At 39.3% G+C, this 26,160-nt stretch overlaps 1 protein-coding gene across 6 annotated transcripts in view; it reads right to left on the reverse strand.

Moving 5' to 3' along the window:
• NALCN (sodium leak channel, non-selective) overlaps positions 1 to 26,160 on the reverse strand; it is a 248,133-nt gene that overhangs the window by 102,180 nt on the left and 119,793 nt on the right. For all 6 annotated transcript variants that reach the window (XM_075424290.1, XM_075424306.1, XM_075424274.1 and 3 more), the window contains 3 exons: positions 17,662 to 17,793; positions 10,842 to 11,009; positions 5,917 to 6,108 (listed from right to left, as the gene is read on the reverse strand). In XM_075424290.1, the coding sequence (XP_075280405.1) occupies positions 5,917 to 6,108; positions 10,842 to 11,009; positions 17,662 to 17,793 (492 nt within the window). The remainder of the gene's footprint in view (positions 1 to 5,916; positions 6,109 to 10,841; positions 11,010 to 17,661; positions 17,794 to 26,160) is intronic.

Below are 26,160 nucleotides of genomic sequence, written 5' to 3' on the forward strand. Positions count from 1 at the left end.
TGCTGGACTCTCTCCAGTAGCAACTGGAGGGGAGACTTCAAGTTTATGTTATTAATATTAACTACAGGCAAGTACTTTGCTTGGACTCCTTATCAAATTTGCAGAGTTTTTCAAACAAAACAATGTTTTCTCTAAGCAGTTTCTCCCAATGCAAACAGGACCCTTAAGGTTACACCCACACCCTTAAGGGACTCCACTCTAGGCTGTGATTTCTATCCTGCCACGTAGGCCAATTTACTCTAGAGCAGACTGTCCATGTCCCATGCATCTAGCACTTGGTCCTCCATCTCCTCCTGGCCCTATGTGATGTCCCTATGGTGATAACACATCATTAATATTTGGTGACAAGCAGCTGGTTCCAGCTATCTGAAATAATAACAAGGATGTGGCATAGCTTGCCACATGCTGTTTCTGTGTTATGAAATCAAGAGTGTATGCTATATGCCTAAAATTTGAAAGGAGGGTCTGCAAGTGCAAAGCTTGCTGGGGTGCTGTAGCAGGGCTTGGGTAAGGCAGAGATGATGTAATCTGGCGCACCTTGTTATGTAAAGCACTGCATAAAAGGCACTGCCTTTTGGAGTGCCCAGCTGGAGAGAACTTCTTCCCCTGCTCGTGCCCAGGGACTGCCTTGGAGAGAGTTCGCTGGAAGCAGGAAGCAAGTTAACAGCTAAGCAGCATCAGTATCAGCAGGCCAGTGCTCGAGCTCAGCGTCTGACCATCTTTCACTGACCACTGATAAGGATGCTAGGACTGAAGCTTTTTCTCCTCTGTCCATTGTAACTAGCACACATTTTAAAGCAGTCAAATTGGATCATGTTGTCTCCAGATGTCCAGAGGAGGACCTGTGCACTTTGACTGTGTTAGAGGGCTCACAAATATTTAGCTGTCAAGGGCTTTGTAAAAAATGTGCCTGTTGGCTCTCTCAAAAAACCCACACCAGAATCCAGCTCAGTTTCCTATTTCTGCTATGTTCTGTGGCACTCTCTGGAGCAGACAGAAGCATAAACACAGTTAGGCTAAGACCACGGAGTTTGAGAGCTATTTTTACAGCTGCTTTTCAGAATTAAATCACTCTAATCAAATTTTCAGAGATGATTAAGCCTACAAGTCCAAATCACTCACAAGAAGTGAAGCTATGGTGTACATAGAACAGATCAGGGCATCCAAGTGAGCAATTGCACACCTTGGGGGATGATGTTAAGCATGACTTTAATTTCTACATCAGCAATATCTTGACCAAATGTAACATCCCAACCCTTCCTTTGAACATACAGATCCCACAGAGAACAAAAGGTAGCATAAACTAGAAGTAGCAGACAGAGAAAACTGCTTGCAACAACCTTTCTGTAAATCCTTTATGTCAGTTGAAATCTTTGCTGTGTCATGTGTTAGGAGAGCCCCAGGAGGGGGGCTGGAATTTGCACTGTGCCCTCCGCTTGCATGTTCCTGCCAGTAAGCTTGGCCCTAACCAGCACAGGGCTGACCTGCGGCCAGGTCCTCCCCGAGACCCCACCCCGTTGGGTTAGTGTCCCCTCACAGCCGCACACGCAGACTGCTTACGCTACCCAAAACTGCAGACTCTTACTAGTCATTCTTTTCCTTACAAAAAATTATTATAAGGGTTCTGCCAAAAAAGCCCCCAAATCCACCAGCAAGTGTTATCTAGCTCTGCAAAATACCTCATGTCTCTCCCTACGCAAGACCTGCAGAGAAGGAAAGGTCTCAGATCTTTAGCTCAGGAGAGCCCTTCAGCAGCCAGAGGAGCATGCATAAAACACGCAGCAAATTCAACCTCCTTTATAGCTGCCAGTGGTGCCTGAGGGTGAAGATGACAACTGCCCCGCCAGTGCCCCACACAGCTTCACAACCCTCCTTTGTGAGGGGCAGGCGCTGCTTCCCCACGCTCCGAGCATCTCAGGGCAGCGGTGGTCACATCTGTCTGCTGTGACACTCCGTGCCGAAACGCAAGGTGCGCACTACATTAGGTAATACACCCCACTGCTGGATTTAGAAACACCTGAGGGACTGGATAACTGAACTAGTGCAGTATCCCGTCTTCTGAATCACACTAAATTAGTATAGTTTATTGCTTTTTAAAAATACATATTTTAATTAATTCTTCAAGGTATAAACATACTTCCAGTACAATGTTGTGGACCTCTCATTAATACCGGCACTAGATTAATTTGGAAAAGACATTCTTTTAACATCATAAAAGTCTAATCTTCCATCTACAACAGTTGTCCATAAAACATATAGTTATATAAAATGGCCTTTCAGTATAATTTAAACATTTTATTATAACATTAGTCCAATGTATGACAAAAAAATTAGTTTTAAGAAAATACAGCACTGCACAAAGAGCGTGTGCTTTGCACCCAGCAATCTGCTTTGAAGCAAGTTATTTTTAGTTGAAAGGTATATTTCCCACTGTTTATTTTAAAATTAATTTGAAATGCAACTAGCTGACAGAATCAACATCTGTGAAGATGAGACTTAGAGATTTATGCAAATGGTGATTTTCTGAATTAATTTGTGTTATAGAAAAGACTGTCAATTTCTTTGAGTATTTACGCCCTATTATTTAATTAGCTGTTTTGATGATGGAAGTCATACTACCTTTTTATTTATAGTGGAAGATTGGCAAAAGTTCGATGGAACACATGAGCCGAAGTGCCAATTCTGATATCGTGTCCAACTCTTACAGGGGTGGTGTCACACAAATTACGACTTACAGTTATAACATACTTGACGTGTAACTGCCACTTGTCCATAAAATATTATGGGCCAAATCCCAGTAGCCTTATTCATGGCAGTAGTCCTACAATCAGTGGGGTTAATTCCGCAAATAAAGCTAACAGGACTTAGGCCAGCACTGTGAAATGCTTGCAATCTGTTCTACCTGTGTAAACTTACCTTTTTCTCCTAACAGAGTCATGAGTGCTCAATAACACCCTGAGAGAAGAGTAGCTGTCCTGTAAACACGTGGCAGTGGCACTGAGATTGCAACTGCATTGGAGAATTAAGACTACATCATTCAGCCTTTTTAATGGATGATGCTCAGGCTGAACCAACATTTCACAACTTGAGCTCAAGGCTAGGAGTGATGTCCTGGTTTTGCTGAAGACAGGGGGATTTTTGCTGCGGAGATCAGTTGGGCCTGGCTTTCATCTTGTGTTGAGCCATTTGAAAGAAGAGCAGCATTCCCAGCTTTGTAATTTGAGACACTGAGTAGTCAACACATGGCCCCAAAACCCAAGAGAAACTGGGGCACAGAAGTCAGAGACACTAACAACATGTTTTGTTTTCCATGCAGTGAATTCTAAAATTTCTTAGCGGCCATCTTACACCAATGCCTTTGAACAGACACTGCCCCCCTCCTAGTTCCTTCTTCAGGGGTCCCAGCCACCCCCTGTTCTTCTCATGGCTCAATATGTGCGGCCCAAAAAGACGTGCAAAGATAGAGTTGGCAGACCAGTTAAGAACAGTATAGCAAACATCTATATTTTTATACTTACTATTAGAGAGAAAGCCAGTCCATTTGGGAAGTTGCAATGGCCAAAAGAAGGGTGAAATTTGTAGCCATGGCAACACTGAGCTTGTGCCTATTGACTGTTGTCAGGAAACCATGTGAAAACATGCAATTTAGAGGCATTAGTGAAAGGAGGAGGTCTGCTTGTTCCAAAACCCATACTGTGCCTTCTTGTAAAGCACTTATGGTTTCAAAATGATTTTAGCTTTTGTCTGTTTTAGCGCAGAAGGCACTTTAATGCACAAACTCAAAATTCAGCCTCTGGTGTAACCATTCTTGCTAGTGTGCTTGTCCTCTCTGTATTTGTAATTGAAAAAGTCCACAGCAACAGTCCTGGCCATTTTAGGTTTTTGCTCTTCTTTGCAAGTAAGCCCCTAAAAACTTCTTGTAGAATAATCTGCTGATGCAGATTTCACACCACCTCCTACATTATATAGTAATGCAAGCATGTCTTTGGGGTATGGCAAACCCCAAAGCACATATTTTATAACTATCTTCTTGTAAACTGATTCAGCAGTCTTTCTTCAGAGCACACAACACCAGCAGGAATCCTCCAGCCTTTGCTAGGAAGACACACTCCTTTGGAGGGACACCATCACTCACACCATCAATCACAATTTTTGAGTACAAAACTTTCACTAACTCATTACCCTATTAAGAGATATTTCATTAGAAAACTACAAAAAGAAACCACATACTGTAAGGTATACTTCCGAACCACTCATAACGAGGTGAATATGTATACAAATAAACATTAACCAAAAAATAAGGAGAGACTCTTGTTTCTGGCTATCACATAAAAGGTATTAAAATATTTCAGTTCAGTACTGCTGAAACACCTTTTTATTATTGGTAACAGGTCTTCTGTTTTTCCAAAACATAATTCAGAAAACGGAAAACAAGTTTGGATATTTTCTGTTTGTAAAAAACTGTATAATTTATGGAGTAAATATTTTCTCATTCTTCAAACACGTATTTTAGAATATACATATATCTGTTAAAATTCAATATGATAGAAGTTCTTATTGAGGCCCAAATGGCCTCAGATTGAAATGCCCAAAATAATTTAAAATTTTACTAATATCTTGACGTATCTTGGGAATGTTTTCCTGCAAGTGGATCATTCTCAGTTACTTCTACTAATTTATCCACTTAAAATGCGCAGGTGGTTGTGAATCTGTCTTATTTTAATTATACTACAGTAATTCTTTCAGGACTGTTATTGCCATTTTGCATAAATAATAAAAATAATTCCAAAACTAAATTCCATGGTGATTTTAAATTTGCAGTCAGAAGTTTCTTTCAGAAGTTATACACGGGAGTTGGGCATTCAGTAAGGTGGTACTAACACTCAATTTAGAGACAGAAGCCCTACTTCATTAGAAAAGATTAAGTTTTATTATTTTTTTTTTTGCTTTCTTCATCATTTAAAAAATGAACTATACTAATTCTTAATCATCCTACTGGCTGCTTTTCCTAGCACATTTTCCAAAACAGAAAGCATGGTGTTACATTATTCCCTGTGGGTAGGTATTTTTTGTCTTACATTTGATGGCAAACCTCCCATACATCAAGTCCAGGTTGATAATTACAAATTGTGGCCAAGCCATTTTGTTTGCTAAATGCATGACCCTTGAGGCTGTCTTATTCATTGTTATTTAATTGTTCCAATCAATGCACTTTCACTAAAACAGATACATTGGATAACCAAGCTAGAATGACAGAAACAAATAAATTGTGACTGGAAACAATCCATGTACATTCAGTCTAATCCATTATTAAAGAAATGGCAGTATTCTCATTCAGAACAGTGTACTTCAATAAATACATTAGCTCCAATTTCCACTGATTTTCAATGTTCTGTTCTAAATTAATGCAATGCCCATAAATATCCATTATTTATATCCAAAAGGCAAACACTTATTTTGTCAATGCAGACAGGTTTTATAACCCTGTGTAAAACAAACATTCATGTACAAATTAAGAACAACCACTTTCATAATATGAAGATAAAAATCATGTGTAGACATGTTCTATATACATTTTGTGGCTAATATTCACAACTGCGCACGACTCCTCTTTCTGCAGCATGCTAGACTACCATAAAGCCATATGCTTTGTTGTGTCACCACAGCGTATACACAGAATTTCTCTGTGTTCCCTCAATGGCAGATATAGAACACCTAAGCCAAAGACAGACACTGAAGGACTACACGAAGACTGTTACACCCAGAAAATACAATTCTTTTATCTATGCATATGGAGATAAACTGCTCCATGGTTCTTACAAGGAAAGGAAGACTGCTAATGTAATAACAAATACGACATATCAATGACAAGAAAATAATAACAAGCAATGAGTAATCGATGCTTTTTACACTTACCCGTGGAAAGGTGGTAAATCTATCCAGTTCCTCCACAAAACAAAACATCTGTAAACTGATGGCTGACATTACGATTAAAAGGCTGGCAGTAAACACCACCAAACTCCCAAGTTTTTTTCCTGGTCCAAATATCTTATACACAAAATCCTCCAAAGCAGGAGAAATCTTTATCAGCCGAACTACTCTAAGAACCTGCAAAGAAAGAGAAAATAGAACTGTATTAGTTATTTCATTACTACTTTAATCAACCATTTTTTCACAGGATCAGAGACTTCAAGGCCAAAAATGTAGCCCAGTGAGTATCAGGTTGCCACTGCTTGTCACAGACCACACATTGTGTCTTAGGTTAAAACACAAGTCCCGGAGCCTGTCAGGTTTTGTATGTACTTATCTTCGCCTGCCTGGAGATTTGCTTCAGCTAGTAACAGCAGTTACCCAATGACTAGGCAACTGTTAACCTGCTTCGTCTTTCGCTTAGCTTTTTACGATTGTGTGGTGTAATGCTTAGTGTTACACATCTCTTTTTTTCTAAAGTATAGTAATAACAAGCTGTAATTTTGCATGGAATGAACTATCTGTGACCCTTTAACAAAATGCAGCATCGAAGTGTACAGCCAAGGGATGACAGCAGGGGCCTTGAGAGTTCAGGCACAGGAGGATTACCCAGGGCCCCCACGGCTGTGATCAACTCGCCGATCACCAACAGTCATCACAGCAATGCAGTTAGGTAAAGTGGGTTGTGGGGTAACAAAGGGAACAAAGACACAGGCAAAATACAACACTGTCCTGTGTTTTAGGAATTACAGACCTATGAAGGTTTACAGTGTGTTAGCAAACATAAGAATGGCTTCAGGCAGAGGTCAAAATATATCAGTCTACATTTAGCAACTGAGAATCTACTGCAGTGCTAGGTAAACTGCTCCAGTTTGATTATCATCACTGTTAAAAATTCATACTTATTCTAAATGGACAGGGTCCTGAACAGTCTTTGAAGTAAGCTCTGCTTTGAGCAGCAGGCTAGATGAGATGACTTTGAAAGACCACTTCCAACCTAGATTTTTCTATGATTCTGTGTTATTTGTTATATCACATTACATATTCACATACAGAGCTGCCAACTCTTCTTCCACAAGCCATTTCTCAACTTCTGTGACCCAAGACAAAATTGCTTGCATAGCGTATCATATAACCTAGCAAGTTCGGTAATGAATGTATTTTGCTTTTTCAGGCTGCATACAACAAGGGAAATTTTGGGTGGCATTTCTCAGTATCAGAGGAAACAGCACTGTGCGCCACTGACGTATTTGACACCTCTCAGTATTAGTAGTGGTGGTTGAAGCGTGATCATGTGTGGAACTCCTGACCCATCTGCTGCTGACTCTACCTTGGAAAAGCTGCTGACAGCTCTGATCCTCCTACTTCTGCCACTCACACTGGCATGAACAGTGACATAACATCAGTATCAACAAGAGGCAGTGGCAGTCACAACAGTTGCTGGTGACAACAGACAGCAGCATATGAGGCAAATGAGATTCCGTGGTTCTTACAAAGAAAAAGAGTCTCTAGCCCAAGGTATTACCTATATTTCCACAAGAATCATATTGAAACAGAAAGGTAGGAATTACAGTGCAATTATAGGCTGACCTTATGTACAAGTCACATACAATTACTGTGCTGCTTTTGGAGAGAAAATAAGTTTGACAGAAGAATACGGTAGCTGTTTACAGAAAGACTTCACTGCCTTGCAGCTTGCTAATAATGTACGCCTTTGCATTTCACATGAAACTCATCTTCCTACCTATCTGTCAGGTATGCCGAATATACTAGTCATCTAGGCTTTACTGTCAAAGGCGAGAGAGAGGGAAGTCAACTCGAGAGAGCAACTAATTCCAAACATAGCAGACCCCTGTGTGAGATGGGACGAGCCTTCACTGTTTTCAGCAGTTAAAAAGGGTCCTAGATACCTAGGTTACACTGACAGCTTAACTTTCATAACATTAGAACAAGGTGAGACAAAGTGGTACCCGTGATCACATTACATATAATCTGAGCACATGAAACTGGTTAGCAAGGCAGTGACAGACAGCGAGACGGGTGAGATTTCCAAGTACAATGGACATGTAAACATGGTCCTTTCTTCCTCACACGATCTACTTGCAGCATAAATGCTAGCTCTGTTCCCATCAACACTAGTTTTAACACTGACCTCAGTGAGGTGAAGATTTCATGCTGGTCAGTATTCCAATTTGTGTTAGACAAACTGTACTACCTGCCTTACTTTTTTTGCCCTTCCTTTGGGGAACTTTAATTTACCTTTAAGAAACACTCTAATCTTATTGATTCTATTTGTTTTTTTCAATTATTTTCACTAAGTGACAAAGTGAATCTAGCAAAAGTACACTCTAATGAACATTCATGCATTCTATGCAACTGAATCGTAAACTGTATTACATTTAAGAGCTGCAGAGGTGCGCTATGTGGATTAAATATAAAAATACGTTAAAAAACAAATGAAAATGAAAAATACAAAAGAGAATCCACAGCTTTGTTAAAAATTATGGCTGCATCTACTAAAATTGATGATATTTATTCAGGAAATGACTCAGCAGTGTCTTCTACAAGCACAAATACAATACCATCTCTTCAGTGTAGTACAGGTCAAATTTTGTTTAAATCTTTCCCTTTTACACTGGTTTATTACAAATCTCTACAATAACATGCAAATTTTGTCATTTCTCTGCTGATTTTGTGTTCTGCAGATTATAGCCATGGAATGGTAGTCTTTCACAGAGGGCTTTGCAGAAGTGTTCTGAATGAGCATAAAGTGAATGCAAGGAAGACAGGTGGGAGAGTGGACAGTAGCCAGTGTGGTGAAGAGTGAATGATGTGTTGGCAAAAGGTAATGATAAAGACCAATGAATAATGCAGACTGAAATATATGGTAAGGAAAACCAGATAAGCCAAATGATATTTCTACTCACTATCCCGGAATGTGTCAAATAAGAATTCTGTTTTCTGTAATCTGTTTTGTTGGCTGACAAGGAACACATTTAAACTGTCGTCATTAATACCTAAAGGCCTGGAAATTTGCCTAATGCCAAAACGTATCCATGTGAAAAAGATGTTTTGACCTTGGTTGATTCGAAAATGTGTTATCTTGCTTGCCCAGAAGCTTAATTGTGGGGGAATACGGTGTGTACTTCCGTTATACACTGACAGCAAAGGTAAAGCATTTTCCAACCTTACTGTCATTTGCCTCTTAGGGGATCAGGATTGCAAAATACAACCCAAATCTTTCAGTGTAAGAGGTGTTTCTGCTTGTAAAATGTATGTCTCTCATTTATTTGGGGAAAAAAAATCACTTTCTGACATTTTCTATCATAAAAGCTAGCCCTGTTTTAAAAAAAACTCACCACCACCCCCATCACACCCCATCCCAGGAAACTAATTAAATCAATTAAAAGGAAAATACTTATTATTTTATTATCAACATCTGGCTACATTTTAATTATATTTTCAATCCTATGAGTTAGTGATGATGTTACCTATTTAGTTCAATATATTCATAATTTATGCTTAAAATTCCTACAAAAGAAATCATCAGATGTAAGCAGACTTCAACCTAAAAAATCTGGACCAACCACAAACTACGTTGCTAACTGTTGTAACTGAGAGCTCTCAGCTAGGTTTCCTGTGTGCTTTTGATACAAGAGTGCAATGGCATGCTCCTGATAGATCACCCTTTCTTGCAGGTTAGAAATACCATGTCACATTTAATAACAACATTCTACATGTTTCGACAGCATAATGAAAGCTATAACTATCTAAAGCCTTTAAATGATACCAGGTGAAAGCAAAATGGAATTTGTCATCCTGATAGCTTTCTTGACCAGGTTTGTAGAACCATTCAGAAGAATATACAGGATGGCATTTGCAGAAATCTGAAAAGGCCAGCACATTTCAAACCGCACTCGGGGAGGTTGCTCGCCCATATTGTACTCACTTGATTACAATATGTGTCACTATAGCTAATCACATTTATTGACAGGACTCTGTCCGGTGATTTGCTATTTGCCTTTATTGATTATTAATTATTCACCATATCAATCTACTGCTAAATAATGGACAGATATGAAACATTTCTTTTTTTTTTTTTTTAGAAAATCACTTTCTTTAGCACCGTAGAACATAGCACATTATAATGAATCTCAGTGCTTTCTCCCACAACTGGAGGAAGCCCAAGCACTTCAAGGACGATGAATGGGGAATTGGTTGGACTGGCTGACAGAGGGAGAATCAGAAGTCTGAATTAATCAGTCTTTCTTTGTCTCTCCTTCCTGCAATTCCTCAAAGTGAAAATGTGGGAAGAGCCTCAATAAACGCACTTTTCCTCTAGATGAGGAATGGTTGGAGGGCTATAAAAACAAACACTATGGTGATTCTAGAGAAATTACCTCGGAAGACCCATCATAACTGGAGCAGAGACTCTTAGGCATGTGACTGCCAGAGATGAAGATGTGGAGAAGCAACAGCAAGTATACTGAGGCCTCAGGGAAAGAAGCCAGAAAAGCAGCAGTGAGCACTACAGGAAGGCAACGCTGTAAACAGTTGTGTGCAAGGTCAAGGCTGACTGAAGGACAGTCAATAAACTTTTTCAGAACCTACTGAACAGTGTAGCTCAGGTAAGAAATGGGAGTTACTGAAAACAGAAAGGACTTCTCAGCAAAGTTAGAAAGAATCCTATTTCTGTAAATCCACCCAATAAACATAGTTAAGAACAGATGTATTTGCTATTTTAAAAATATCATCAAAATGAGTCAATATTGTGAGAACATCTATAGATTGGAAGTAAATGAGAGCAAAATGTTGATGTGTAGTTTTTTTAATCAGTGTATAAAGTAAAATGTAAAAGTAGCTGATCATACCTGAAAATACGTAAACTGAGAGTGATAGAGGTCTGGATAAATATGAAGAGTAGTTCCAACTACAAGCAGCAATTCAAACTTGTGAAGAGATGAGCTGATGTATCCTGTGAAACCCAAACACCAGATCTTCAGGAGAGCTTCTAAATCAAACAGAACTGTAAAAGCAACCTAGACAAATACATAAAACAAGAAAGATGCATTCAGAACACTGAGTTAAATGAAAAGTTTCTACGTCATGATGTTTATGAAGGTTTTGTATGGCAAAAATAGAGATCTCCATAATATTTAACAAAAACACTCATTCCCCAAACAAAATAAACAATCAATAATAGATTTCTTCATATTGGGTCATATTCTTCCTTAAAATGTACACTTTATGAAATTTTCTGAAGTCTTAACACAGACATGTAGATTCCACAATTTGGAAAGCATGAATAAATCCATCCAGCTGACCTTTATGTACACAGATAAAGAGGGAAAAAATTATGAATGTTTTTTCAAAATGTGAAGCAATATATACGTGCTGTCTGAAGAACTTTAAGAGATCTAAGGAACAAACCAAAGCTTAAAGGTGTCTTGTCTGAAAATTGCTACTTCAATTTTCTAAAGCATCTGTAGTAATGTGACAACCAAAACAGGCAGAGAAGGGGTGATGGAATTTAAGCATCAGAACAAATTAAAAAAAGAGGAAATTCAAACTCAGTTCAAAATTGGTAAATTTGCCATATTTTAAAAGGAGATGGTGTTAAAGAAGTTGAGCAAACAGAGCAAGGTGGGAAGTTACAGGGGAAGAAATCTACCTGTAGGCACTGGATGACTGGGAGATTCTTTCAGAGATCTTTCTTGAAATACTTACACACCAAAATGCATGATGTTCTTTATTTTCTCTTTCTTCTCTCACTACTAAAAATCCTTCTGGCTAGACACACTTCTTCCTCACCCGCCACCTTAATTTACCACTGTATATCCTTTGAGATACTCTCTCTCTCTTACCAGCAGCCAGGAAACCTCATGGAAAAGATGTTTTTCCTCGACTCCGCGATTTTCCTCTCTGACCCTTTACACATTTTGGGGTTTAAACAGGCACTGAAATAACATAGGTGGCATCTATACACAACTAAGACTTTCAAAGTGCTGTGCAAACATTAACAAAATACAGCTCAAACTTCCTTTGAGTGAAAGCACTGTCAGTCTCAACATGGAAAGACTAATTGACTGTGGGCCATAAGGTTTACTGGATTTGGCAAGGGATAATAAAGATAGAGACCAAGATTTTAATCCTGAATCTGACACTGACAGTCTCTGGGATGCTGCCTTAAGCACTTACATTATTTAAACTTTCCAGTCCATCAAAAATATACTTATCAATGTGAAAGAAGGGTTTTGTGAGACAGCTAAATAAAATTTTACATATTTTATGTGTACAAGACTGTCACAAGCAAGAGTGGAGATGGAAATTAAACACTGAAGTTTATCTCCTGTGTTTATTTCCCTAGTCCACACAACTGTTTATGAGCAGGGCTACCAGCTATATTGTATGGCTTCCTCAAGGCATGCAAAATAGCTACCAGGTTTCACATGCCCTCTGAATGAATAAATCAAGGCAAAATGCTTCACAGCAGTCAAAAAAGTTTCTTTGCTTTAGGAAAGAAATACTAGTAAGAAATATTTGTGTGACTTCAGGCATACAAGTATCCATGTACACAGTGTAGGGACACGCTCATGCTCATATTGTCAAACGTATCTGGCCAGTTTTTCAGCCCTTGTTCTGGTAGCTCAAAGAGCTCAAGAAGAGCAATGAGACAAGTTTGAATAAATTATCCCTTTACATGAAAATCTCTATCTGAAACACAAGAAAAATGTTTTATCAAAAATTATAAAATGAAAGCTCACTTTTAAAGGAAAAAACACCTAATTGAGTCCTGAAAGAATAAGGGGAGCGAATTAGGAAAAATGTAACCGTGGGTAGAAAGCAGCTGGAATTCAGCTTCAGAGCAGGTGGAATAACAATGCCATTTAAATACACACTCACACACATATACTTCAGAGTACACAGGCTTCCTATTAGGACAAGACTAACAAATACGATGTTAAGTGTATTTTAATTTATTCTAAAAATGTGTGTGGGGGACCATTTGCATTTTACATGCTTGTCAAACAAATTCAAACCACTAGCACTTAAAAATGTATCAGATGGTTTGCATAACATTTGATTACATTTATACACCTGTCTTCCTGCTGACAGAGCTTGTATTTTTTTCCTTCCTTGTAATTAATTACAGGAGAAGATTCAAAATATCTGACTAGAACTTTTTGTTAGGTGTGAAATGTAATACAATTTTATAGACTTTTTTAAAACTGCAGTCACTCCTTTCATTGCTGTAGAGACAGGGGAAAGGTAAATTCACATAAGAAGCCAGAGCAGACCCACAGAGAAAAAGCAGGGGTAATGCACAAGCAGCCGCCCTCCACCAGATTGCCAGTTCTGCTTCGTGGAGGCCAAAGAGAAGCTATCAGGAACGGGCTGCTTCTCTGAGGGCTCCCTCCCATTCAGTCACCTGGAAGTTTTATGGTGTTAATGTTGCCTTCAGCAGCATTAACTTTTGCCAGCAGCCCCTTAGCATTTTTTTTTTGCAGAGGCAGAGCTTGGCATCAGCCAGTATCCACCAGTGACAGGTCCAGTTAGTTTTTCTTTGTAACTGTGGCTTACTTGAGAGGTTATCAAGCTGTTGGGAAAGACAAGAATTTTGCCGAGCAGGATCAGTGGGATTAAGGGCACAGACCTCCAGCATCTCCCTCGCTATCAGATTTGACACAGCACTCAATTTTTCCTTCAGCCAGGACAGGGCAAAGGCTACACAAAGGCAGCAGTGCAAGGGGACAGACTGCAAAAGGAACCTAGGAGGAAGTGTATAGGAGCACCCGATTTTGAACTCTGGTTTTCGGACCCTTTAAAGCAGTGCGTGTAGGAATCTCACACATCTCCAATAAGACTTCTACTCTGTAATCTCTTTTAATGGAAGACAATGTGGCAGTTGCATACAAAAACAAACATCCATCACTATTCTGTCTAGGTATTGAGCAGGTAAAGTCAACATCTTCAACAACAATTACCAAAATGAGTTTGAAGCTCTACTCTTTACAGGTTCACGGATGCTGCATTGGGGTTTGGAGTCATCCTGCTAAAAGTCTGGTTTTGCTTAACCTGCAGGGCTGATGTATACAAGTTGAAATGCTCATCAGAACCTCTCACACACTACTGGGTATACAAAATTATGCAACCAATGGGATCTGGGTTTAAAATTCACTCCTTGTTTTCTAACCTTTGCCTCCTTTTCTCTTGCATCTGTCTTCTCTTTCCAACAAAGAAAACAGTGTTTTTTTTCCTTGGTACTGGGTATCTCAGTAACTTCACTTAGATTTATCTACTGAATTCAAGTGGATGTATTTTTACAGTTCTAAGCCACTACAACACATGGTTCATAGAATGGATCGAGTGAGCTATTTTATTAGACCACATCTGCTCTTAGGACCAGCAGCTTCCAAAATGACTTCTGGAAAATGTATCAGAAAGCCAAATATATTTGCTGTAATCTGTCTGGCTGTTTCCTTTCGAAAAGGGAATCCCCACTGCTCTTGGCTGCTCAAGCAAGCTCCCTGTGAAGGGAAAGCTTTCTGCAGCCTAGCCTAATGGACAATCCAGAGCAAAAGCAGTGCATCCTGCTCCAACCAGTCTCCCTCACCAAGGACACAAATGAGCCACTGTGCAATAATCTGCATTGTTTGAGTATGCAGCCTTATCAAGGCTCTTAAAAACAACTTCTTTGTATGCCCTGTGCTGCAAAGTACAAGTTTCACAATAACTGAGTAGGAAATGACATCAGCTTATCAATTTCTAATCTCTCCCCAGATTGTTTGGTTTTTTTACTCTTCTGCTCTTCTGTATTTTATACTGCTATATTGTATTTTATACTTCCTGCTGTAAGATCCTAGGTGTTTTTTCTTGTTTGATTTTTATAGTGTCTCTAGTAAAAGCAACATAGATTAAAAAAAAACAACAAAACCAACAAATGGACATCAAAATAGTATACCTTATGACTAAACAAAATATCTTTCTCTATTCTAGGCTAATTTAACTCATATACTTAGAAAAGTAAATATGTAGAATGTAAACAAATTAGTTTTCTGACATCCTCCCCACTAATAAATCAGTAATGTAAGCTATGCAGAGACAGAAAAATATATCTTTAGAGAAAATCAGACATTGTTCTTAGGGCAGAATTATAATATACTAGTCTACATGATACACTCATCTTGAATTATTAAACCCTGGCAAGTGTTTTTGTTGCAAAAAAACCCCCAAAGCCTACACTTGAAATAGATGTTGAAGAGAATGTTTCTAGCACTGATTAATAAAAGCATAATTATACTATATATTCAGTGCCAAAATAGAAATAGCACATGCAGCGTTTCCTATTTTGAATATAAATAGAATTAATGTTATTTGGTTAAGAATCCAGGCTCTGCTTGCTGTATCCTGGGCACAAAGCAAAAATGCCTACCATGGAAACTTCTGACTTCAGGCTTTAATGCTGACTTAATTATTTGATGCCGGCCTAGGATATTGTACTGGTTTTGGGTGGGATAGAGTTCATCATAGCTTGCATGGTGCTGTTTTGCCTATCTGATTAAAACAGTGTGGATAACACAGCGATGTTTTAGCTATTGCTGAGCTGTGCTTGCACAGCATCAAGGCCTTTCCTGCTTCTCACACTGCCCTGACAGTGAGCACAGGGCCGGGACAGCTGACCCCAACTGACCAGAGGGACATCCCACACCATACGACATCATGCTCAGCAATAAAAGCTGGGGGATGAAGAATGAAGGAGGGATGATTCAAGTGATGGCGTTTTTCTTGCCAAGTAACCGTTACATGTAACATTGCTTTCCTGGAGATGGCTGATCACCTGCCTGTCGATGGGAAGTAGTGAATGAATTCCATAGGTTGCTTTGCTTGTGCACGCAGCTTTTGCTTTACCTATTAAACTGCCTTCATCTCAACCCATGAGTTGTCTTACTTCCCCCTGCTGATTCTCTCCCCACCCCACTGGAGGAGAGTGAGAGAGGAGCTGTGTGGGGCTGAGCTGCCTGCTGGGGTTAAACCATGACAGAGATTAAAATGAGTTTTCCTGTCCTCGCTTCTATCTTCAAACCTGTCCAGTGGTGTCATAACAGAATCCAGCATTTGTTGGTTTTATTCCAGTGTCTTATTCCCAGGATCATCCTCTTTAACATGCATGTCATTTTTTGAATGTGCTCAGAACTTGAGATAAAATAAAGGTAATACATTTCACAACTACTCTTGTAATTGATGGCTGGGCCAACATTTACTCAATGTTCATACAAACTACAGCTGTCTCCAGTGGCATGAGAAACAACAGAGCATGACACAGCACCAGTGTCTCTACAATCTGCACTTTTGTGGGGGTTTAGACTCTGGTGCTACCGTTAATTTTCCTTTGCTTTCATTTTTGTCCTGGAGCTGGTGAAGTCTCAGTTTCACAGGATTTTAAGAGATCAGACATAAATTCCAAAACTAAGATAAATTAAAAAATTAGTATCAACTCAATCTCCCTCAAAAAAGGGAGATTCATAAAGCGACATAATGTTACACACTGAAGAGTTTAAAGTTGGGCACCTCAGCCTGACTCTCAAATGTATTTCGACACTTAAAACCCCAAGAGTACAAATCATGAATCTTTTTGGCTTGTGATTCCCCTGCCATTGGCATTGCTTTGTTGCCAACACAGCAGTACCAATGGCAGAGGAATCACAAGGATTATACTGCTGTCATGTGCTCTAGACTAAGAATGTCTCTTCTGGCTCCAAAGAAGGACTGTGTAATTATCAACACCAGAGAAACTGCAGCAATCATAAAGCTAGACATGTGCACAATCCAGGCAGCCATGATCAACAGTTGCGGAGAACTGATTTCGATGCATTTCAGCACTGGTGGCTTTATATTCAGCTACAGTGACAATTCACAGTGTCCATGGAAACTGATTTCACTCGTGATTCAGGAAAAACAAGTATCTATTTGAAGCTATTCCTGTGCATTAGTACCAAAGACTTCAAATATTATTATTTTTTTAAACTGAAAAAAATAGTACTAAAAGACATGTAGGCAATGTTCTAGGATCTCTAGTGCATGCTCTACAGTAAAATCCTTGACCAGCTAATGACACAAGCAGGCTCCCTGCCAGAATGTCACTTATAAAGAAACTTTTTATTTCCACTTCACTGGTTCAGGAGCATAGCCTCCTCCTTCACCAAATTCGTAACTGAATCAATGTTTTTTTTGCAGTGTTCTCTTGAGGTTACTGAAGCCAAGCTATTTGCAACCCTATTTTGGTTATGCTTAAGGACTTTCTTGCAGCTAAGTATATGTCAAATAAAGATGATTTAGGAAGAAGTACTATATTATTTAAAGACAGTGTTCTGTCATTTTTTTAAAGTGAAATTCTTCTGGCTGTTATGCTCCTGCTAGAGAAAGATAGCAACCCAGCAGCCATGCCTTGCCTGAAGATGTTATACTTAAGCCTCAGCTCATTACCACTGACATTTTGTTTGAGGAAATTACCTTTCAAAAGGTTGTAAGATAGGGCTGTCAGCTATTGTCAGACAGAGGAACTTGAACAAGTTAGCAAAGAATTCTTGGAATGCTTAAGGGAATAAAAAAATTACATACTAAAATGACATTCACATTTTCTACTTTAGCTTATCTTGAAAAATATCTAGATAGTAATTTCAGCATACTCACCTCAGCTAGGTAAAATTCATCATATTGTCTCTTAAAATTTTCTCCTTTGTAGTAGTTACTAGCAGCAACAATCACATCTACAGCCACCATGCTTAGTATGAACATATGAAACACAGATGACCTCATCATTTTCTGAAAAAGAAAAGAAAATTTTATCACCAAAATTAGTCAAACTACATGCAATATAAAGTTTTCTTACACTGTCAAAACATTATCAGCTATAATAATACGTTATTATAAAGCTTCTTTACATGAATGTAATTTATTACTCTAAAATATGTTCTAATAAATTGCTTCAACTGCTTTACATGTGCAAGTTGGGGTTTTTTTACTTTCCATTTTTTCATTTGCTAATTGAGTACTTACCGAAGTTTTACCATTTAATATGCTATTCACTGCTTTAGTACATTTTCAAAGCATAAACTACACTTCTAACTACTCAGTTGCCCTTGGTTAATACTCCTTCATTATGATTTATTCATGCAGATCTCAATGACTTATTGTTCAGGAACAAGTAACATCAATTCTATCTTGTACACTCCTTTTGCTCAACAAAGACAAGTAATATGGGATTCACCTGATGTCAAACTATTGCCTAAAAGTACAAAACATATCTAGGTATAGTAGATATGCACATCTGGGCCAATGAACTGTGAAGTACTTCACAGAAAAGTCATGTATCTGTTCACGCAATGCTTTGTGTCACCGCTGCTGCAATCCCACAAAAGAGAAATGGAGGCACATAGCACTGGCCAGGAGTTTACACCCATGAGTTGCCAAAACAGTAGTGATAAGAGGTATGCCAGAAGTTCAAATAATTAATTTCTAGGCCCCACCAGAAAGAGCATGGACTTATGATTTACCGTGGAAACTTAACCACCACCCTCACTGGGCCAGCCACAGCTGTTCCAGTACAAGCTAGAGTCAAACAGGCAGAATGTAGTGTTACTTTACATTAAACCATCTTTGAAAGAATGGTCACTAATATCTACATTTTTTACAGTCTTCCAGAAGTAACACAGTTTATGTCTTTAATGCTTATTTGCAAACACAACATAAGTAAGTTATGCACCATCTTGGTTCCTTGTGTTTGTGTGTAAATTTGTGTTCACATTGGAAAATGCCATTTTTATTTGCTTCTGAGTTTACATGTAAAAGTGCCTGACATAATTTCAGGAAAAATAAAACTCAAAACATAGAAGAACTCTGCCTCATCTCAACTTTTTTCCTGAAGACTGTGTGCCTGTACTGGTTTATAGTCACAGAATCATGTAATTATTTAATTTGGAAGGGACCTCTTGAGATTATCTAGTCTATCCCTGCCTGCCCAAGCAGAACCAGCTACAGCAGGTATTCCAGGACTGTGTCCAGTCAGGGTTGAATATATCGACAGCTGAAGACTCCACAACCTGCTTGTGCACCCTGTTCCACTCTTTGACCACCTTCACAGTGAAAGAGTGCTTTCTTGTGTTTAGATGTTAAAAGTTAGACAATGTCCCAGTGGGAGATAGAAGTAAAATAAAACAATGGAATCTCTGAGATTAGAAGGGGCCTCTTGAGATCATCTAGTCCAAACTCTCTGCTCAAAGCAGCGTCACCTAGAGAAGGTTGTTCAGGACCACATCGGGTTAGGTTTTGAGCGTTTCCAAGGACGTAAACTCTACCACCTGCCTAAGCAACATCATCTTGTGTTTTTACAGTGAAAAAGTTTTTTCTCATGTTTAAATGAGATTTCTTGGTGTTGCCATTTGTGCCCATTGCCTCTTATCCCACCACTGAATACTACTAAGAAGAGCCTGGCTCCATGTTCTTCCTCACATCAGGTATTCTTCCACACTGACTAAGATCTCCTCCCCAGCTTTATTTTCTCCAGGCTAAACAGTTGTAGCTCTCTCAGTCTTTCCTCACTTGAAAGGTGCTCCAGCCCCTTTATCATCTTTGTGACCCTCTGCTAGACTCACTTCAGTATGTCCGCATCTTTCTTGTACCGAGGAGCCCAAAACTGGACACAACACTCCTGATGGCCTCACCAGACCTGAGTAGAGGGGGATCACCTCCCCTGGTCTGCTGGCAATGCTCTTCCTAGTTCTGCCCAGAGAGTTGTTGGTCTTCTCTGCCTCAAGAGCACATGGCTGGCTCATGTTCAGCTTGTCTACCACAGCCCCCAAGGCCTTTTCTGCTAAACTGCAGCTGGTTGGTGCCAAGTCTGTACTGGCGCATGCACTTAATTCTTCCTTGGTGTAGGACTTTGCTTTTCCCTTTCTTGAACACCATGAGGTTTCTGTGTGGTCACCTCCCTAGCTATCAAGGTCCCTCTGAGTGGCAGCACAACCATGTGGTGTATCAGCCACCCCTCCTCATGCAAGCTGGCTTCCTTCTGACCCTACCAGCATAAAATGGTTGTACGTTCCAATCTAGAAAGGGAGGCTTAGGAGACAAAGCCTGAAAGTCAGAAATTTACAGAACAAGGCTGGGTTAATAAGAAAGCCTAAAGAGCAGTGAGGTCACCAAAACAGAGTGGCTAAATGAAGTCTTGCTTTTATTTTTGATCCACAAGGCAAGCTACAAGAATATAATAATTAAAGGTAGGACTACTGGCATCAATCATGCACGAAGATGATCAGAGGGCTGGAGTACCTCTCCTACGAGGACAGACGAAGAGAGTTGGCGCTGTTCAGCCTGGAGAAGGGCTTTTCACAAGGGTGTGTAGTGATAGGACAAGGGAGAATGGCTCTAAACTGAAAGAGGGCAGATTTAGATTAGATATTAGGAAGAAATTCTTCACCATGAGGGTGGTGAAACACTGGAAAAGGTTGCCCAGAGAAGCTGTGGATGCCCCCTCCCTGGAATTGTTCAAGCACAGGTTGGATGGAGCTCTGAGCACCCTGGTCTAGTGGAAGGTGTCCCTGCTCATGGCAGAGGGGTTGGAACAAGATGATCTTCAAGGTCCCTTCCAACCCTTACCATTCTATGATTGTATGATTCTATGATTTTTGTCAGTGGTGTGATTCAAAACAGGTAGCATTGTATCTGTTACATTTCTTTTTCACACAAGTTCTAAACAGATAGTCTCTCTGCATATTTTACACTGTATTTTTAATAGTGTCAAATTTTCCTTCATAGTAATGAAGTATTCTGCCTCAATTGTGAAACGACTTGCTAAAAGAAATTAGTAAGTGAGGCTGTGAAATTTACTTTTCTCTCCCTTCACAAAAAAAAACAACAGAGAAGCAAAATACAGGAAGAATAAAAATGCATAAACCGCCATGGTACACATGTACATACATGCATACTTTCTCATACAGTTTGTACCTTTGGACACTCATGAAAAGATTTTCCAGTGGTATATTTAATGCTGCAAAATAAATTACAATAAACTAAATAATACCTTAATCGCTGTATGATTCAGTAAAATTCAATAAAGCTTATTGTCAATTACTAAAGGTCGTGTTCCCACCTCAACTGAACTGAAAGGAGATGATTTAGCTAATGGACAGTATTATGCTGGCACAACACCATTCAACACCAAGATAATAAAGAAGGAGGTTCACATAGGATACAAGCTAGGCACAGGCTACATAAAGGCAGGAACAGCTGGCTGAGGCAGCAAATTAGGAGATGGCGGTGGCAGGCAATGTGAAAAGCAGCTAGTTGCTGGCAGAAAGACAGAGAGCCCATGGTGCCAGCAAGGTGGAGATATCTGAGCAAATACACATGCACAGCAAAAACACTATGCTGAGGAGACCCCAAAAAGAAACTAATTACTTTTGAATCATAGAATGGTAAGGGTTGGACAGGACCTTAAAGATCATCTAGTTCCAACCCCCTTGCCATGAGCCAGATTGGCATCTGTGTTTCTTAATTTTTTCTACAGCATATCAGAATCTAGCTGTTTGCTTGACATGAATGCTACTCATGATAAGCGGCTTTCGTGTTGGCCTCTCAGAGACAGACTGCAATATCCTTAGGAGATCAATCATAGTGCTCTAGCCCACACACCTACTGTGCCCAACTTTCCCCCTAGTTTAATCTGTCTTAGTTTGTTCTTTCTGCATCACAGAATTTTAATTTGGATTTGTACTCCTGAAATGGCTCAACCACACCTCTGCTGTAATGTTTGACCATGAGAGTTCACTGTTTATTTACACTCTTCTGTATTTGGAATGAAGTCTAACAGAAAGCTGAATTTAGCCCACAGCACTTGCCCAAGCCTTAAAAACCATTTTGGATCACCGGATCAGCAGTGTGTCATTTGGATTACAGCCCTTTTCAGAGCACCCAGCCATGGAAAATTCTCTATGCAAACTTGAAACAAGAGACATAATGCCAGTTTTTGTTCTTGTTTAATTTACTGACCTTTTTAAGCCCTTGGATATCTGTCTCTTAAACTGTGTAGTAAGAAGATGAAAGAAGTGTTCCGATGTCGCTGTCAGCCAGTTGCATGATGGGAAAACTGTGTCTAATATGAAACTGGACTTAAGATTAGCTGTGTTGAAGCAGTCTCAACTGAAATGCCTGTTGCTGCAATCAATCAACTAAAACAATGAAGAATTTCTTATATTTACTATGAATCACTTCTAATGCTGGCATCTGCCTTCAAGCAGGATAATGATTCTCGGTGTCCAGGACACTGTGAAGAACGTGGATGGCACAGTGCATTAAAAATGCAATGGCCATCCAAAATAACACATGACAAAGCACTAACGATCCAAATTCTTCCAGTGTTCAAAATGCACAAAGGAGTTGAGATTTGCTTTGTGCCTAGTTGGGAACTTCATGAAAGCAGAAAAGACTTTTGAGATACTACTCATTTATTTAACATTAGGAATGTGCGTGTTACAGGTGAGGAACTCTAAATGCAGATTTGTACATAATATTCTGGATTCATCCAAAAGCTCAACTAAGCAATGACACTGGAATTGCTGACAGGAGGAGCCTACCTGGGTCACTCAGTCTTATGGCGCATTACCATGCACGGCCTAAAACAGCCTTCTGTCACCCCAGCAGTATCAGAATGGGCTATTGGTCTACTACTACTCCTTCTACCTTCCTGCACAGAGAGGGAGGATGAATGTCATAAACTGGCCTTTGCCAGCTCACTGCTGTGGAGAAAATTCACAGCAGCTGCCACCTTACACAGTCAGAGCCCCACAGATCCTGGCTCAGGAAAGCAGTCACTAAGAAAATTAGAATAACTGAAGATAGAATTACATTTTCCTAACGCTAAACCCCTTTTTGGGGATTGATATCAGGTCATTCCTTGTACCACCATCCTTTACACGGGATTTTTGTTTCAAGTATAATGGATCTTGCTTACTAAGCAAGCAGGTAAGTGTTGCAAACTTCTAGGGTCTGGCTGACTTAATAGTAAAAGAACACATACACCATGTTACCCTGATATTACTAGCTTAAAACTGGCCAGACTGGTAATGTTCAGTATTATCATGTGAACCCTTGAAAAAAGTGTCTTCAAAGGGCTCACTGGTTTTAGTTCAGACCTACAGAAATTCAGACTGCATTTGACAATGCTTCAACACTCTTGGACATGGTCTAAGAGAAAAAAAAAAGAACAAATTGGCTTGAAGAATAAAAAATTACCGACAAAGACCTCAAGCTTATTAGTACTGAGCAAGACATGGTGAGGATTTGATATGCAGGAAAGCTCTGCTTATTTTGGTTGTTCAGTGTGTCAGAAGCTTAGAGTGCTTAATTGTCAGACTGGTAGGGTAGCTCTCAAAAGAACCAAAACCAATTAATGAACAGTGTAAACATCATTTAACTAAAAGACTTTGATAATCACGATACGGGTAAGTAGCTTTTTTCCCATTTTTGATACTCTTGAATTGTGTATTCATCAACAGCAGTAAAAACACAGTTGTATCTGTATCTCTTTATATTTTAGATATACTTTAACACTTCATAAAACAATAGTTATCTCCTCCTCCATGTTTTAATAGGATCGCTCAGGCAAGCTGGTAACTCCCTCTTTTTCTTCATTGCTTTTGCTATTTGCCGAAGGGAGCTAGGTCCTGCTAAAAAATTCCATCCAAGCTTCCACCTAGCGCCACTAAAAGACCTTATACTGGCTACATGATTATTGCGGTTAATTTTGTACTTATCGCTGTAACAATATTGTAGGTTATTTGTACTCATGTCTACACATGCCTACTGGAAGACCATCCTCTCTGGTAGGTAGAATAGATTTTGATTCGTTAAAGTTGTTGTTTAGATGTGTATAAAAGAGTTGGGTGGTATTTTAAAACAGTTATCACAACCGGAAAGGTTACATTTGTACTACTGCAGTCTTTTTCACTTATGAGCATGCTGCAGCCTAGATCGTACTACTGTAGTGGCATGAAGGCAAATAGGACTCCCAGCTCATTTCTGTGCACAGCTCCGCCATGACTTGTGGTGGTGGTAGGTTTTGTGACTGCACTGCAGGTCTTACGGTACCTGATGCTTTTCTTGAAGCCCCATTAGCTGAGGTCACGTAAGTATCACACAATACAGAACCCTTGTTCTGTAGCTGAAGAGCTAACAAAGCATGACTCGACTTCATTACAGCAGCACAGAAAACAGTAAGTCAAATTAAAAATAAAAATGTATTATGAATAAATTCTCTTCTTTTTTCAGCAATTTCTTCAGAGCTTGGCCCACAACTTCTAAATACATGTAGCGGGATCATGGGTTTTACACAACAGGGGCAGTTTAAGTTGTATGCATGGCTTCCATACCCCTAAGAAACTAATACAGGAAACAGTCACTCAAGGTGCCAGCCAATCTTGATTTGATGTGGAAAGCAGGAGACACCACATGCCTCAGAAATTCTTATAAGGTACTGGTCCTGCAACAAGACTAGAAATAGCAAAGAGAACTCGATCTTTAGGATTCTGCACAATATGATTTCTAAGAGTCACTGAGCCAAGATTCAGTCTTGGCCTAAAGAAAAGGGCAAGTTTTTTGATCCTGTACAAGTTTAGTATACTTGTGTTGTTTATTTTATCTTTTTTTTTTTTTTTTAACAAAGTGCTTGAAGATACCTTGACTATGAAAAGAGCTTTAGAAAATCACATTCTATACACTGCTAATCATAGATAATTCATAGCATGAATAGGATAAATTTGATTTTCATCTTGTTGGTTAATGGCCATCTGAGCAAGTACAAAATTGTGAAATTGCAGGAAATTTTCCCTTTTGTTTGCAGAACACTGTAGAGCATTTTACAAGCTGTGTAACTAATTTTCTATAAACCATTTTGCTTTCAACTTACTTTATGACTGCCTGACAAAGACATGCTTGTAAGGAGAATTTAGCAAATTATTCTCATGCTCTGAAATATGAACATTTCTAAAAATGATTAAGCATTAACCACAAATTTTAAGGGAACAGGCTTTTTAATATCTTGCATTGATGCAGTTATTTTTTAGTGTGGGACATTAAAAAAAAAATTGTAAAACTGAGATATCATCTACTGTATTTGAGAGGAACTTCCAGTTGCTAGACAAATTCAAGTAATGCAGCTTCACTGGGGAAACAAGGTAAAGGGTGAGGTTTTAACTAAAGACTGTGAAAGGGGTGGCATTTAGACACTGCAAAGAAAACAAGTCAGTAGTCTCAGCTCAGATGTTACTAACTTTGGAGATAGCAGCGATGCGGTCTTGGCTTTTCAGTACAAGCTGCCTGTCCCAGTGCAATGAGAACAGGGTGATCCTTCACCAATTCAGGCTATAGAGACTTGCTTTAACTTTCTTTATGATGGCAGAGGAACTTCTTAAGGTAGTGATGCAGTAGAGATGAATGTAAAGACTCTAAGATTCATAGCCCAGTGAAAAATCTCCTTGGAAACTCTAGTCACTTTAAGATCACCTTAGCATAGAGAACCTTTGTTACCAGTTGCAGGAGATAATACAGAAGGTATAGGGATATTCAACGAAGCACCCACACCTCAAAAAAGCCCCAAACCAAAATTAAACATCATAACTCTTGCAAGTTTTAGACTATGCAGTTGGAAACCTTTCTATAAGTGTTATCTGGCTGCAGCAGAGCTGACACTGGCCTGGAAGAAAGGGCAGCACAGACAGTAAACTGTCCTGGCTTGAAAAATATTCTACGCATTTCAATTTACTGTGCTTTCTCTTTCCACCTTCTACCTCATCTGATTAGTATGCAAAACTCAAGGTAGGCACTGAATCTGTGTTTTTACAGGGCCTCCTACTACACGGCCTCAAAATAAGCTGGAAATGGGACTATTACCAAATAATGGCAGCATTTCAGGACATGCAAATATGTGCTCCGACATGTAAGCAGGGTCCTGCTTTTAATGCTATCACAATGTTTTTTAAAGCAACAAATATAATTTTTCGATTATTTATAGCTAAAGCCATACAGAAATCAGCAGTTACCAAGGTCTATCTTCTGATACTCCAAATGTCTCTGTAATATTTGAAAATACCAGCAATTCATGAACCTGTCATATTGTACCAGACTCTCCTGCCTTTT

This window comes from Opisthocomus hoazin, chromosome 1 (genome assembly GCF_030867145.1).
Source record: "Opisthocomus hoazin isolate bOpiHoa1 chromosome 1, bOpiHoa1.hap1, whole genome shotgun sequence".
Lineage (NCBI taxonomy): Eukaryota > Metazoa > Chordata > Aves > Opisthocomiformes > Opisthocomidae > Opisthocomus > Opisthocomus hoazin.